The 16,621-nt window shown below is 49.9% G+C and overlaps 1 protein-coding gene across 6 annotated transcripts in view; it reads right to left on the bottom strand.

Moving 5' to 3' along the window:
• Flnb (filamin B) overlaps nt 1–16,621 on the bottom strand; it is a 156,659-nt gene that overhangs the window by 10,959 nt on the left and 129,079 nt on the right. For 2 of the 6 annotated variants that reach the window (XM_004631610.3, XM_023715740.1), the window contains 12 exons: nt 15,812–15,850; nt 14,962–15,064; nt 14,180–14,320; nt 12,231–12,359; nt 10,999–11,172; nt 10,012–10,170; nt 9,515–9,718; nt 7,546–7,698; nt 7,322–7,444; nt 4,275–4,541; nt 3,630–3,767; nt 2,268–2,383 (listed from right to left, as the gene is read on the bottom strand). In XM_004631610.3, the coding sequence (XP_004631667.1) occupies nt 2,268–2,383; nt 3,630–3,767; nt 4,275–4,541; nt 7,322–7,444; nt 7,546–7,698; nt 9,515–9,718; nt 10,012–10,170; nt 10,999–11,172; nt 12,231–12,359; nt 14,180–14,320; nt 14,962–15,064; nt 15,812–15,850 (1,746 nt within the window). Of the gene's footprint in view, nt 1–2,267; nt 2,384–3,629; nt 3,768–4,274; nt 4,542–7,321; nt 7,445–7,545; nt 7,699–9,514; nt 9,719–10,011; nt 10,171–10,998; nt 11,173–12,230; nt 12,360–14,179; nt 14,321–14,961; nt 15,065–15,778; nt 15,851–16,621 lie in introns of all 6 variants that reach the window. The other 4 variants (XM_004631612.3, XM_004631609.3, XM_004631611.2 and 1 more) reach the window with 2 other exon arrangements.

Below are 16,621 nucleotides of genomic sequence, written 5' to 3' on the forward strand. Positions count from 1 at the left end.
GGTCCCTGTGCTTTGCCAAGCTTGTTTCAAGTAGGTGCTTTAGACCACTGAGCCATCTCTCCAGCCCCTCTTGCTCTTTCTTGGGTCATTTTTATTCCCTAAGCTTTGTCTGAGGAACTATATCTCCTTGGAGGAGTGGATTGAGATTTCAGATACATGGGAACAAGGCAACAGCAACACTCCACAGGTCAACAGGATGGGGTGACAGCTAGATGACTGGCCATTCCAGTCCTCAGATGCTGACTGGAAAGCAGCAGAGTTCACACTGCATGTGCGAGCGAATCATCTGGGGGTCTTATGTAAATGCAGATCCGAACCTGGGGGTATGGGGCTTTATATTTCTAGTAAATTTCCAGGTCATGCCGGGGTGCTTGCGCAAAGGCCACGTAGTAGTAGCATTGCCCAAACGTTGTATTTTTTTTAAGTGTGTGTGTGTGCAAGCGTGTGTGTACTGAGAAATAAGTGAAAAATTCAGTCCCCTGGCCACAAATGGGTGAATAGTAACCACATGAGGCCAGTGACTACCACAGTACACAGTGAGGATGTGGGCCTTCCCACTGTTGTGGAATATTCTACAGGGCTGTGTGGCCTACATGTTATAGCCTGGGGAAGGAGAACATAACCCAAACTTAGGCCTCTTTGATTACCATCCCGCCCCCAACAGAGTGCCAGCCGACTCCAATTTTCATCAACATCTCAAAAGCAAGACAAAACCGTGCGTGCTTCTCCGGCCTAACCTGCACCAGATGCTGCAGAGCCGCCTCCACCAAGGCTCTGATAAATAATGCACAAATCCCCTAGCATTGAATGAGCCCGGGAGAACGGGGGACATGCAGAGAGACAGGCCCTTCCTGCTGCAGCCACTGATTCAACAGCTTGATACGTAGCTTGCTGAAATATTTACAACCGGAGTGTGAGTGTGATGTGTGGCATCTTCCAAAGAAGCTTTTGCTTCCAACCAGCTCCCTTCGGACATAATCACTTACGTTACCTGAATCCACCTGCTGCTAAATCCTCAAGAGGGAGATAAACACCTTGGAAGACCCGACAGGAATCGAGATGCGTGAAGGCAGCTCTTTGCCCTTGACAAATGCTGGGTTTATCTCCCTCCGTAGGTTTTAGTTAAGTCAGCCACAAGAGGAATTTCTGTTAAGAAGCCTTTAAATGAAACACAAGAAAAACATCTAGGCCACAGTGACCAGTTGGCACCCTTGGGATTCTCTGAGAAGGCCTCTTCAATGTGCACACTGGTTTGGGTTCTGAACTATCTTCCGACCTGAAGAACTAATTTGGAATAACTAGAAATACCCCCAGCCTTCCCAGGGTAAGCTTAGAATCTCAGGGACAAAGTAAGTTTATGGAACTAAATGCAACGATATCACCAGGCTGGTTTCTCAGATTGGATTCTAGTCTAGTATCTTCAAGAACTGGGGGCCGCTGAAGGCTACCTAAGAAGCCCCAGAAATCACATTTTAATGTTCTGGCATTGCTTCACAACTTTGAATTGCTACTCTGATTCAGACTCCGCACTGTTTCTCAGTATCCTGAGCAAAAGCTGCAGAGGCGTCCCAGCGGCCCGTTGGCAGGGAGCAGGCGCTACGGCAGACCTGAATTCCCATCTGCGATGGGAAACGCTGCATGTCCTGGTATCCGTAGACTGGACTGGACTGGACTGCAGCCTCAGAGCCCTTCCTCTGCTACCTCATGCCAGCTGTGTCCTGGCCCCCAGGGGTCCTGTATTGTCTTTAAAATGTGGCCAAGAGCAACTACTCACCAAGCCACTGCAAGGATTTACTGAGCTAACACCAGTAAAGCTCTTAGCATAGTTCCTTGCCCATGCACTATAAATAAATCATCCTAAAAAATATAAACTGCCATTGAATATCTCGAGGAAAAGAGGCTAACAACAGCTGGCTAGACGTCCCTGGACCTTTGGTATCATTGTGTTTTGTTTTGAAAGCCCTCCTAATCCTTTAACCAATTATTAATGGGCTTTCTTTGTTTCTCTTAAATAAATATTTAGAAAGCAAATCTGTGCTAAATGAGAGATGGTGCTGACTGAGGCTGGTCCTGTTGACCCTTCTGCCTTCAGTGGGAGGTGGGAAGGTCTGACCCTGCCACCAGGATGCTGGACCAAGCCTGGCAATACTTGTGGCAAAATGTGTACAGGGTCTGGGCACCCCAGGGGGATTGAAGCGGCCTCAAGAGTCCAGGGGCCCCACTGGTCAGCCTGTGGCCGAGGAGATGGATGCTTCCTTGCGTCTCACCTGAAGGCTCATAACAGTGAGGCGGCGGGCGTCGTCAGAGGGTGCAATGACAGGCACCAGGTAGGGGCTCTCGGGGATGTGTTCGTCGTTGAACTTGATGGATACCTCGTAGTTACCTGTTGGGAAAGGAAGCCCCATCATTTCAGAGACTATGGAAAAGTCCTTCCAGAGTAGCCTTGTGTCTTACTTAGGGCTAACATGTCTTCAGAGAGGACAGCCTGCCTCAGTGGCAACAGGAAGAGCCAACATGCTTTCTAAACCATTTTTGTTTTTTAATGTATTTAGTACAGCGTCTCACTATGCAGCTCAGATTCGTAGTAACCATCCTGTTTTCAGCCTTGCCAGCACAGGGATTACAGGCGTGTGCCATCATGCCCAGTCTCAGTCGCCAGCTCAGCAGGCCTGCAGGGGCAGGGCCGGTGTGGCATGTGGTGCCAGGATCGAGCCCTGGTCCCTGTGCTTGCCTAGGCAGGCACTCAGTCTGCTGAGCTATCTCACTGGCCCTCAATAGGCTTTTCTCGGTCAGCCACAGTTGGTGATTTCTAGTGGGGTCTACAGAGTCCCCTCAGGGCTTACATATGGAATCCAGGAGAACCACAGACTTGAAGAGGGAAAAGAAAAACACTACCACTTCTATCTTCATTAACCTCTAACTGAAATTTAGTATTTTCTTTTAAAAAAGCCCACAAGAAATCACAGCAGAAAGGAAGTACCTGTGATTTTTATCACCCATAAAAATCACAGGCTATTTTCATAGCATTTAAAATTTTACAGCTGTGTTGGCATAACAATTTATATCTAGCTCTACTTTGAAATTAGGGTTATTAATGCTCTTCATAACGTCTTATGATTTGAGGCATTAATGAAAACAATGCATCAATGGTGATGATGTCCATTTGATTACTGGTAACAATATTTTCATAAAATTTCAATAACTCCATGTTAATATAATTGATTACCTCTATAATCTGATCCATTTTGTGTATTTCCTGCTTTAGCAGATGCCCCAAGAGCTTCTAGCACATAAAAGATGCAGAACCCCTGGTCAGTTAATGAAGCAATTAAAAGAACGCAAGAGAGGCCGACAGAGAAAGGAAAGAGGTGAGGAGAACAGGAATTCTCACCCCTCAGAGGCCTAGTTGTTTTCCTCGAGCTAGTTTGGTGGGTTTATTTCTCTTGGCTGGCTCAGTCCACCATAGGGGCAGGGCTGGCATGGCATGTGGCCCCTGTGAGTTTCCCTAAGCTTGCCTAAGCAGGCACTTTAGACCACCGAGCTATCTCACTGGCCCTCGATGGGTTTTTGTTCCTGGCAGCCTAACTGCCTCTGAACAGAATATCCTCCGTTGATCCTTGAGTACATACCAGGCTCTTGGGCAATATAAGACACACCGCATGACCCATTTTTATGGTCATCAAACGTAATCTCGGCTTTACTGGGGCCCTCAACAGCAATGGAGAGGCCCCCAGCGCCCGCTTCCCGGGTCCAGATGCTGAACTCAGCTGAGAGCAAAGAAACACCCAGTTAGTGACCAAGCAAGCCATCACCACAGTCTCCTAGGTGCCCACCCATGATTCCTATGTTCATGGGCAATTTTGTATCTTTTGAACACACCCGGCCCGAGCCAGGAAAGGTTGAGAACGTCCAGTATTCTCCCCACAGACCTCCCGCCAGCAGCCAGCAGGAGAAGGGACCCTTGCAGTGGATTCTGCAGCACTGCAATATGCTCCACAGAACACCAGCCCTTAGAATACTCTGGCAACAGTCAGCCCGTTCCCTCTTAGCATAGAGACCATGCCACACACTAAGTTACAGCCCCTGAGAAGTCCCAGCAGCCTGTTTAGCTTTGGATACAGGAATGATCCAAGCCCACTGCACTCCAGAAGCCTCCAGGAAGGATGACCCACCACCACCCAGCAGAGGTCCTCTCTGCGGGACCTGGAACAGGTGCCCGTGCCACCAGACCCCACTTCACTCTCCTCTAGTGCCCACCTGCCTGGAATGCTCACCTGGCACTCCAGCTTCTCCTCTCTCCAGGCCAGGGCCCCCTGCCCGGACTTTATGGGCACCCCCTTCGCCGAGTGGTCCCACAGTGAACTGGAAGGGGCTTCCGGTTACGTGCTGCCCACGGTACTTGACGCTGACCGTGTGAACGCCCATCTCATGGGGCACAAACCGGACACAATGTGAGTTCTTCCCCATGGGCACAATCTCTGCCTCGGTTACCCGGCCGGAGGGGCTGGTGACATGGGCTGACATGTCACTGCTGTTAATTTCTGAAAGGCAGTGGGAGTTGGGAGAAAGAAAGGTTAGGGTAAGGGCTGAGGCAGGAGGGAGGTGCAGAGCAAGCAGCAGAGGGCACAGGTGCAGCCTGTGGCCAAGAGCGCTCAGGCTGAGGTCTCTCCTCCTGGGGCCAGCGTGGAGGGCCCTGAAGGCCACCGGGGCAGACAGCATTCTGGGGGCATTAACACTTCTTGCCCCACTGAGAATGTTTACAACCTGCCTGGCTGGAGCCCAGTTACTTCTCCACGACATCCTCAAACCATGGCCTGAGCTGACAGTGGAGTGACAGATTGTAAATAAAATCCACAGCAGCTTAGGCGATCCTGGGACAAACGTGGTGTGGCCGTCGTGCTCAGATGTGCTCTGTCTCATAAGTGGGCAAAGAACAGAAAACACAAGAAGCTCATTCCTTATCGTCGAAAAGCTTTGAGGTAACAGGACAAGAAGTACATAGAAGCTTGCACGTCAGTCGCCCCCAGCGGCCGAGGGGATCCATGCGTGAGCAAAGCTTCCAGCAAACCAGAGGCCACACAGTCAGGAAAGTGGTGCCTTGAGCCACCAGGACCAGGTGCAGGCCAGTGTGCCCACACGGACATGGAGGAGCCAGGCGGGCAGCAGGCGGGGCACAGGCACTGCCGTCACCTAGAGCCCCTAAGAGACTGCACCCTCAGCCCTACAGGATCTGGGCTGAGCAGTTCAGGCTGAGCCCTGAGGACAGAAAGGAAGGGAGGTTAAGGAGAGGCCACGCTGCTACAGAGCCTGTTACGCACCCCTCGGAAACTCACGCTGGTCATCACACCCTCAGTGTGACAGGCCTAAGAGGTGGGGCCTTTGGGAGGTAAAGGGCTCGGTGCCCTCAGCGGAGTCCAAAAAGAGCTGGTTCCTCTCTGCCCCCACCCTGGGAGGGCCCCCAGAAAAGCTGGCCTTCTACAACCCAAAGAGGTTCACTGACACCTGCTAGCCCGGCTTGGCCTGCCAGCCTCCATGACGAGAGGGAAAAACAGATGCCTGTTACCGCTACTCAGTTTCTGTTCACTTGTTACAGCTGTCCCAGCTGACATCACCCCGGGCCTACAACACCTGGAAACCAGGAGCAAGCTCACATGGGTAACAAGGGGAAGGCATATCCCCCAGAGGCAGCAGCTGCCAAGTAACTGAGAAGGATGCCAGGAGCCAGAGAGACCAAGGACAGGTGTCCACATGGCACAAGGTCACGTGCTAATCCCGAAAGAAACAAGTAAGCAAGGAGAACAGAACCGATATCTTGCGAAAGGAGAACCCTGCCGCAGCTGAAGACAGGCCCTGTCACTAGCAACATGAGAAATGAAATGTCAGCTGGATACCACGTTTTTTCCACCAGACTGGCGAGGTGGGACTGGAAGGAAGGCAGTGCCCAGGGCTGTGGGCAGTGTGGAGAAAGGGGCGCCAAGGGGCTTCTGGGGAGCGGTAAGACGCAGTGCGGCTGCTTCTGCCATCACTACCAGCAATCCCTCCTGTTCCCCTCCTCTTCGGGACACAGGGACTTTTCATGTTCACCATCTATACAGCTCTTTTAATATATATATTTTTTTTCCCATTTACGTATTTGGTACAGGGTCTCACTACGCAGCTCAGACTCCTACTGATCCTCCTGTTTTCAGCCTTTCCAGCGCTGGGATTACAGGCGTGCACCACTATACCCAGACTTGGTCGCAGGCTCAGCACACCCCAGAGGTGGGGCTGGTGCAGCAGGCGGGAACAGGAATCAAACCCTGGTCCCTGAGCTTGCCAAAGCAAGTGTTTAGTCTGCTGAGCTATCTCACTGGCTCCATATAGCTTTTTTAAAGTATTTTTTATTTATTTATTTATTTAGTGTGTGTGTGGCCAGTTCAGCCCACCAGGGGGCGGGGTGGGCTGGCATGTGGCGCTGGGGATTGAACCGCGGTCCCTGTGCTTTTGCTTAGCTTAGCTTGTTCTAAGTAGGTGCCCCAGACCACTGAGCCATCTCACCAGCCCCATATAGCTTTTTTAAAGTGACCTTGTCTCAAAACTGTGGCAACAAGGCTTGGAGCACACTCACACAAGGCCCATTCACACAATGTCGGCCTGTTAGGAACCACTGACCAACTGCTGCTAAGAAAGCAGGCGCACAGCACACTAGCAAAGACAGGAGGTGCCGTGTGGAAAAGCTGTCCCTCCTGGAGACCACTTGAGCTTCCCTGGGGATGCTTTATCCTCTTTCGCCCACAGTTTGTGTGACCCCCCCCCCACCCCCAGCAGATTGTGAGCAAAGGAGCTATGAAACTCAGTGCCAAAGCAAACTCTCCATACAGAGAACTGGACCACACTGCGTTCGGGCTATGCGGCCCCATGAGAGTCAGCTCACTCCCACAGGGCTCAGCGTGGCTCACCCAGTGTTATAGCATGGCCCTTGTCCGAATTTGAGGCAAGACAGAGATGAGTGAAAACGCTAGAAGGCTGACTCCCCCTGACGGCCCCAGAGACTGGTATCAATGGGACCAAGTCTCTCCTAATTCTACTTAATAAACAATAAATCTAAAAGCATAGCTATGCTTTCTCTATGTTATACAATGAAGTGATTTTCATTTGAAAGAAAAAAAAAAAGTTTCAGGTAAATAGATTTATTGTCCTTAAATGGGACTCTGTGAAAATAGGCGTAAAAGAGAATTAGGAAATGGCCAGGTTGCCAGAGCCACCTTGGACAGCAGGTTTTGGGTCATGGCTGGAGTCGGTTCCCCAAGCTGTCCTATGCCCCTCTGCCCCCTATGCTCACCTGGAATTTTTAGGTTCAGGTCACAGATGCTCCCAACAGTCGCTACGGATGGGGCCCGGCTGGTCCGAGTAATGCTCTCCTTGACTCTGCCCTCCCCACTGATCTTCACAGTAAATGGGCTCCCTGTGAGACCAAGCAGGTGCGGGTCAGCAGCCCAGAGGCCGAGTTCCAGCTCCAACGGCAAACCCACGCCTCAGAGAGGGAGGGCAGGGAGGAGCACATACCAGGCACGTGCTCGTCAGCAAATTTGGTGGAGACGATGTAAACCCCAGGCACAGTGGGGAAGTAGGAGACCTTGCAGGTGCCGTCCTCCAGGTCCTCCGTCTGGATGTCCACCTTGCTGGGGCCTTCCACTGCCAAGGATATGCCACCATAACCTGCGGAACAGCAGCCCAGGGTGACGGGACAGCAACTCCCTGGGCAGGCGGGGCTCGACGAATGCAAAATGGGTGTACACCCCTTGATACGTAAGCTGTTTCCAGATGGCAAAGAGAAGGGAACAGCAGCTAGTCTGAGGAGCCGCAGGCAGAGGAGGAGTTTAAAGGTTCTGAAAAGTTCTAGACCTCCAGCCATGGCCTAATTTGAATTTTTAAACCACTGCTTGTTGCCAGAACGAGGCCAACAGATCTAAAGGTTTAACAACATAAGAAGCAACAGCCATCTGCCCTGGGGCTTTGTCCAGAATTCTGGGCTCAAATTCCAAGAGCAGATGGGGCTACAATCCATGTAAACCTCAATTTCTTCATCTATAGAACAAATACCACAGAAAAGTATAAAAACGAAGTATAAGAAATAAAGCCATGGGGCTGGGGAGATGGCTCAGTAGAATAAGCGCTTCCCTGGCAAGTGCAAGGGCCTGAGTTCAATCCCAGTTTCCACCAAAAAAAAAAAAAAAAGAAAGAAAGAAAGAAAGAAAGAAAGAAAGAAAGCCATGTTGTTATGTTGAGCTACAGGGGACTCAGGGCAACAACTTCTGACATTGCCAGTCAAGTGGAAGACCCAATACTATTATGGACTACTGGACTATTTTAGAATGTTTTGCTGAGTTCACACATCTATAATATTGAAATGATGGAGCAAATTGGCCAAGCAATGGCCGTGACTCATCCACATGGCTGACAGTGACAAAGGATCTACAATCTGAGGTACAGGATCTCAGGATAAATCCTGAGGGGATTTGATGGACCTTATCAGATCCAAAAGTTACAACTCTTATTGCATAGGTCTTGCTTTATCTTGGTCTTAACCATCCAGCAGAAAAGTATAAAAACGAGGTATAAGAAGTAAATCCATGCTGTTATGTTGAGCCGTAGGGGACTCAGGTCAACAATTTCTGACATTGCCAGGGAAGCGGAAGACCCAATACTATTATGGACTACTGGACTCTTTTGGAATATTTTGCTGAGTTCACACACCTATAATATTCAAATGACGGAACTGGACAGAAAAGGGGATACAGATGAATGTCCATTTTGTATCTGTGTATTCAAAATGGTTAGGATAGATATATAGTTACATTCTCTTAATGAATAGAGGGATTTGTTCTAATGGTGTTTGTAAATAGGCTATCGGGTCTGCATCTTGTACAGTAAATAACCACTAAGAGGAGAGTACGCAATGTGTTAATTATTGGAACTGTCCTACCAATTTGATTTGAAACTGTCTCATTGCTATTTGTTTCTCAATAAAATTATGGGAAAAAAATAAAATAAAATTTTTATCCTTAAAAAACAAAATATTTAAATGATGGAACTAAACAAAAAAGGGGATATAGATGAATGATCATTTTGTATCTGTGTATTCAAAATGGTTAGGATAGATATATAGTTACACTCTCTTAATTCAAGGAATAGAGGGATTTGTTCTAATAGTGTTTGTAAATAGGATATCATGTCTGCATCTTGTACAACAAACAACCACTAGGAAGGCAGTGTGCAATGTGTTAATTATTGGAACTGTCCTACCAATTTGATTTGAAACTGTCTCATTGCTATTTGTTTTTCAATAAAATTATGGAAAACAAACAAACAAATACCAGCGCTGGTCAGGTTTAACTGATAATACAGGTAGAAGGACTTGCCCTTGAAGGATGCTCAGAGGAGAGTCAGCAGGATGAAAAATAAAGCAGTCTGAGCAAAAAGACGGTGCCAGTTCCCTTAAACTGGGCGTTTCCTCTGGAACCATCCCACAGACCTGCATCCCTCGTGTCCACAATGAAGTCAGACATCTCGAAGGTCCGGCCTTCCGATAGGCCTCGGCCATACACTTTGGCTCGGCGCGCGTCCCCGATCTCGGACTGGACCACTATGATGGACACAGGGCTGTTGGCCACGTGGTTGCCGTTCTTCTTGATGCTGACGAGGTGTTCACCCACCTCCCGGGGGATGAAGGAGATGCCTGCACAGAAACAAAATTGGGGTGGTAAGGAAACAGAGAAAGAGATGGCAGAGGGGGCGTGGGGGAGGAGGGAGGACCGGGGAGGGCAAGGGCGTGCTCTCCAACTATGGCTTCCTGACAAGTCAGGTTGTCCGTGGCAATATGTGAACCACACTGAACTTCCATCACCTATGAGACCCAGTGGGTTAGCACGTCACATATCCCAGGGAGCCACCCTCTCCCAGGAAAGGACCTCAAGAGCCCGCCTCCCACCCTTGACCTCCAGGCCCCAGGCAGAAAGCAGCTGCACTCACCAACATGGTTGTTAGGCAGCCTCTTCAAGAGACAGGGCTCATCACGGCCGGACGGGGCCTTGATGCTGGCCGTCAGTGCATTGAGGTCAGTCTCACTGATGTCCAGCAGGAAGTCAGCAGCTGAGCCCAACTTCACCTGGGAGCACCGCCTGCTGTCATCTGGAAAACCACCCCCAACCCAGCTGTGACAGGTGGCCAGCCCCGCCCTCCAGAGCCCTCACTCCACAGCCACCCGCAGGTGAACAGGCAAGAATCAGTCACCCACGGTGACAGAACACGCCTCAGACAGGGGGCAGCCTGACCAACAAAGTGTGACTGAAACTTACACCTGGCTCAAGGGGCTAGGAGCTGGCAGGCCCTGAGATGAGAACTCTCACGGACTGCTTGTTAAAGGAATCTTGGTGGGAAGACACGCCTCTTGCCCACCACCATGGCCTTGGGCATTTATTCAGTAAGCAGTAGGAAGAATCCTCAGACAGGTCTGAGTACTTCAGGAACAAGAACCTCCCTTATACCTCTTCCTTGTAACCTACTGGGGGCAGGATCCAAACCCAGCAGACAGAAACCAGTTAGGAAAAGGAGGCTTGGAACAGGATACCTGGTTCTGCAGCCTAGAATAGGCATTGGTGAACCTGGCTAAGCTGCTACATACCTCGCCAAGCCTCACTTTCCTCTTGGTAAAAAGAACAGCAGAAGACCTGTCTAGCAGTAATACAGGTGCCTGTGAGCTCAGGTATGCAGGCAGCAAGGACTGTCTGAACACCTCTATCAAGCACTTGCCTTTGGCATACCGGTACAAAATAAAGGCCCTCTAAATGGCCACTCTTGTTTATACCCAGGTTATCACATAAGGGACTCTCAAAAAGTCTATAAAAATCTAAACTAGAACAGATGCCTAGCCTGCCACCCATGACCCAATGCAAGGACCGGCTCCTGGGGCAGCTATGCCCCTCATGAGGAAGCTGCCAGCCAGGCAGGCAACCCTACCTGTGATCTTGGCTGTGAAGGGGCTGCCAGGGATGTGCTTGTCATTGTATTTGACGAGAATGCTGTAGTCGCCTGGCAAGGTAGGCAGGTAGGTCACTGTGCACGTCCCGTCTTTGTTGTCAATGCAGCTGATCTCTGCCTTTGAGGGCCCCTCGATAGCCAGGTCAAGGCCACCTGAGATGGGGAGCAGTGAGGGAGGGCAGTGAGAGAGGGAAGGGTTAAGACACCAGACATCCAGGGCAGGCCTGATGCCAAGGACAAGAGGATGACATACTCCACATGCATCTCAACAGGGGCTGCAGCAGGACAGAGCAGATGCAAGGCCAAAGTCCCCTGGGAAGACACCCCTCCTCCACACACACACCCCTGGACAGCTCCCTCAAGTAGCCCCAACTCTGCAGGAGACACGGAGTAAGGATGAGATGGAGCCCTACAGGGTAATCACGCCTACAGGCCAGGCCAGGGCCAGACACATGGTCACTGTCCTTACAGAAAGCCCATAAGCACCACAAACACCGTGGGCTGCAGCCCAGCTTTAACAAGATGGAGCCACTAAGTGATTCACGGGAGGCCTGCGGACATGTGCGAGAAAAGAACCAAACCAAACACATTTGAATTCCAGGCGTGTTAGCACAAATCTGATTTCAAGCAGAATACAAGAGTTCAAAAGCTTCTGCTCTGGGTAGGAGAAAGCAGCTCTGGGGCAGAAAGATTGATGTGACAGAAAATAAGCAAATACTACCACCCGATACAGTTTCTTGTCCTTCTTTTCTTTTTGTTCTTACTTTAAGATGGACCTCATTATGTTGCCCAAGATGTTCTCAAAATATGGGATCAAGTGACCCTCCCCACTCAGCCTCCCAAGTGCCAGAACAGCAGGTGTGTGCCATGGTAGTTAGTAATAATTTCATCTTTAAAAGCTGCCCTGGAACTGTTCGCTTATCTCTCTGAATAAAAGGCTAGAAGATGGGCTGAGGAGATGGCTCAGTAGGATAAGCGCTTGCCTGGCAAGTGCAAAGGCCTGAGTTCAATCCCTGGTTCTGCCAAAAAAAAAAAAAAGGCTAGAAGAGCATGAATATGTAATCAAATATGAATATGAATAATGAATATGTAATAGACTATGGATAATGAATATGGGATAGAAGCTAAAAGAATACGAATACATAACAGAACATGAATATGAATATGTAATAGAAAGCCAGAAGAGTATGAACATGTAAACCACACAGTACCTTCTCCTGCATCCTCGGTGACAATGGTGAAGGTGGCAGTTTTGTTGGCTACTCCATACACCAGGCCTGGACCATAGGCAGAAACGCTCCCACTGTTGGGGTAGTTCACGTAGAACTTCAGAGGACTCTCTGGGTTGGCCAAGGACACAGACAAAATTGGGGCCCGTTAAGAGGTGGATGAATACGGTGGACAACGGGTATCTGAGTATCTACCTATTAGCAGGTCTGGCACCTGCGGAGCGAGGCACATAGCAAAAAGAGAAGCTGTGTGCCTTCCCCGTCCCCAGGCTAGACTACCACATGCTGTGCTGTGGCTGCACATAATATTATTCCTTGAATCACCCTGCGAGGAAAACTGTCACCGGCCCACACTGGACGGGGAGCCTAACACAGGGGAATCCAGCTCAACTTGACAACTAAGGGAGACACATCCACCAGGCAGACAAGTGACCCACCACTAGAGGGAGGGTAACTGCGAAGATCTGTTTGTTCAGAAGGCTGTTTAGCCTCCACCACTGCAAATGTAAGGCTGCCTCGTCTAAGGAGCTGACCTCTAGGACCGGCCCTACAGCGGTCTTCCCTGTCCAGGCAAATGCAAGCACTTTCACTCCCATGGGCGTCACCCACCAATCAGAAGACCCCTGCCTCCAACAATAAGGAAGCTGGTCTACTCACGGGCCGTTCAAAAGAATGAGGGAGATCTGTGTGCATTAACTTGACACATCCCCCATAATACGTTCCAATAAAAAGAGAAAAAGCAAGTTGCTATGTAATACTAACAACATTGTGCCATTCTTTTAGAAACAACCAGAACACGACCGCAGGCATGCTTGCCCATGGATATGAGCCTTCAGTTCAGAGAAATAAAATATGAATAGCACTTGAACACAAAGTTGCTCAATCTCATCCACAAGAGAAATGCAAACAAAGCAACACCAAGGATTGTTTTTGTCAACAGTTCAACTGGCACCAAGCCAAACACCTGACAGCTCACTTCACGGGCTGTCAGAGGGTTGGTGGCCCTGTCAGTGGTGCTGTGGAGATGGAGTAGCCCCCAGGGTGGACAGTGGGCAATCTATCAAAATCACAACTGCTTGAAGCTGTGTCCGAGCACCCCCACTCTGGAACCAAACCTCAAAGGTACAACGTGGCAAGGGGATGTTGGCTGGGACCCCGTGAAATACGCAACGGAGCGTCCAAACAGGGGCGCTGTGCACACGCTCTACGCATACGTGTACAGTGCTCCTACACGCACTGTGAGACAAAAAGAGCAAGCGCACGCCCATCTGCAGTCTGCATAGAGGGGTGAGATTAAAAGCTATATTCTCATTTGTGTACATATAGTCTTATAACTACTTTCAACTGGAATGTAAAAAATACTGACAGATTCAAGAAGAGAATAGGTGGAGAAGAAACCTTTTCCAATGTCACTTTTGTTTTTAAACCCTGTGTTACCTTCTCAAAATATCAAATAGAAAATATTTAAACAATTACAAAATAAGAACAACAAACAGTCTGACCGCCAGTGTGCCTAGCCAGCTTGCCCTGGCATGGGCCTGGCCTCTTCTACCTCTGCCTGTTCTGACACTGCCCACGACCCACAAGGCTCCCCAAGCCAGGCTGGAAAGCCCCTCACTGAGCCCAGCAATTTTTTTCCCACTTGGCCTTGGGCCACAGCTCCACATAATAACAAAGACAAACAATTACAGACCAGAGGGCCTGCACTATGACCCAAGATGCTGAGCTGTAGAATCTTCAGGAAACTGGTTAATGTGCTGGAGTCCCGGGCCATCTGGTTTCACAGGGATGACAACACGGCTTGCCCAAGCCTGCCCCAAGTGCTCCTGTGTAGCAATTGACCGGACCTACAGACTCCCCAAATGCCAGGACTGACCCCCTAGCAGGCAGGCCTGCCGGCCCTGCCAGCCATGCTGCTGAGCCCTACTTACCAGGGATGTGGCTGCCCATGTATTTGATGTGCATCTCATGCAGCCCAAACTCAGTGGGTGCGTATCTGACAGTGACTGTGCCGTCCTTGTTGTCCACAATCTCGGGTGTGGCTGTCTTCCCAGATGGCATGTGGACCTCTCCTATGGGGCATAGGGACACAGGCTATGAGCCCACCTGTCGCTTTCCCCAAGAAGCTGAGCATAACGCACAGATATCCTCAGACCCAAGAACATTCATACTCCCTAAATCCTCCAAGTTCCACAGTGTTTGGAATTGGAGGCCTATTTGTTTCTTTGGTTCCTTCTGGCTTCCACAGAGGGTTTCTACACCCGGCAAATTAGAGGTTCGAATGGTCTTGAGAAGACCACAAACCCAGCCACATAAGCAGCTCAGCCAATCAAAAGAAGAGGCATTGAGCCGGCTAAAAAGAAAAAGTAACTCTTGTACAACAGACCTCAGTGTTGAGCTCAGACTATATTTAGAAAAGTGGGAAAGGAGAGAGGGCAGGAGAAAAGGGCAAAAGCAACGGAACAGTGGAGAGGCACCTGAACAAAGCCGTTCTTAACCTAGAACAGATAGGATCTCTCAAGAATGAAATACAAGCTACAAACAAACCACCTCCCCAAAGAAACACGCTCCACAACCTCAGAGGCTTCTAGACCAACTACTAGAGCTCAAAATAGGAGCACTGGGTGAGGGGTACAAGTACCACCACCCCAGGACCCACTAGCATGTCACGGCGAGGGAGGGAGGGAGACAACGCACTTTCAGAAGGACTCACCTGTAATTTCTCCTTTCCTGACTGCAAATGGAATGACCAAATCGAAAGGCTTAAAGCCCAACCCATTCATGTCACTCACTGGGACATAGGCCTCTTCGGTCACCTAAAAACAGAGAGCAGTTCGCCATGAGTGAATTGGACAACAGTGTGGGTTGGGGAAGCTACAGGACCAGAGCTACTGGGAATTCTGCAAGCCAGGGAGGCCAGGATTTGGAGCTAAGACCACTTACAAGGTACTCGCTTTGTCTAATTGGCCCTGGGCCCATGGCACAACCTGAAAGACTGGAAAAGTCCCACTGACCAATTTACTAGAAATCGCTGGGCAGTCTGCTTGTAAAATTCCCAGTAGCACCCACGGGAAAGTGGGAAAGTGAGAGACAGAAATGTCTGAGTCCCAAGAGGCTCCACCTGGAAAGGTTTAGTTGCTTGTGGCCTGGAAAAGAAGGTGCATTTTAAGTGGCAGAGAGTAGCAGCAGGTGGCCTTGACCCTGAACAGAAAACAAATGTGCAAATGGCAGCTCTGAGCCAGCAGCTGGCCTGTGACACAGCTGTCCACCTTGCTCCGTAGCCATGGAGACAGAAGACAATGAGCATGGACACACATGATGGCGGGCGATTCGTGGAGCATGACGGTGATGCGAAGGTGGGTCTTGCAGGAAAAGCAGGATCATTGTGAAGGGCAGATCAATGGGGACACACCAGTGACCAGGTCACCCAGAGGGCGTAAGCAACCCCAGAAGCAGGTGGTAGCTTTTCTGAAATGAAGGTTGAGTAAACACAGGAACACAAGGGGGGGGGGGGGGGGGAGAGAGCGTACCCGGGGCCTGAATAGAGAGGGACATGCATTTACCAGAGCCTCCTTCATGGCCGTGACTTCCCCATCCGTGGCCTGGTTGGTGGCAAATGGAGATTAGTTGGGAATCGCATTGGCTCCATTTAACAGATTCTATAACCTGCCTTGCTCCACCTCCTACAGCAGGGAGGCCCTAGCTCTCACGGGCAAGCATATCCATACTATGCTTCTGCAGGGAAGCATCCTCTCCCCAAATGCACGAGTCCTCTGAACCCTCCACCCCACTTCCTGCAAATAGGCCAGGGCAGCCAAGAACCTCCACAGGCGAGTGATGTGTACAAGGAGTTTTCCTGGAGCTGTGTGTGGCCAGGACAGACAGAAGCAGCCTGATGTCCAACAGCTGGAGCCTTGGGCAAATACATCATAGTGAGACTGTCAGGGGACATGGAGCCAATATTCTAAAAGTGGTGAAGTCTGGGAAGGGTTTCTAGGACACAGTCAGGGAAGAAGCAAGTCACAGAGGAGCAAGCACATTATGGTCCCACACATGAGACTCGGGCGTCGGTCGTACAGGCAGGTAAAATCTGACACCACTCATCTCTGCAGCAAGGAGTCAGAAAACAGGATTTTTTAAAAACTTTCTGGGTTTCAAATTTTGCTAAAATTTTCACAAATTCATTTTTAAAAATCTTAGACATGATCGCCAATCTTAGATATTGGCTAATAACCCAATGACGCAGCAGGGAGAGGGCCTCTCTCCATTCATCTTCTGCCATAACAAAGACCAAGGTGCACTCAGGCTAACTCCGGCTGCACGCAGCAGCAGCAGCAGCAGCAGCAAGGGCTGTGCTTATCTGAACTCTTGGT

The sequence above is a fragment of the Octodon degus genome, unplaced genomic scaffold (assembly GCF_000260255.1).
Source record: "Octodon degus isolate 3935 unplaced genomic scaffold, OctDeg1.0 scaffold00043, whole genome shotgun sequence".
In the NCBI taxonomy this organism is placed as follows: Eukaryota; Metazoa; Chordata; class Mammalia; order Rodentia; family Octodontidae; genus Octodon; species Octodon degus.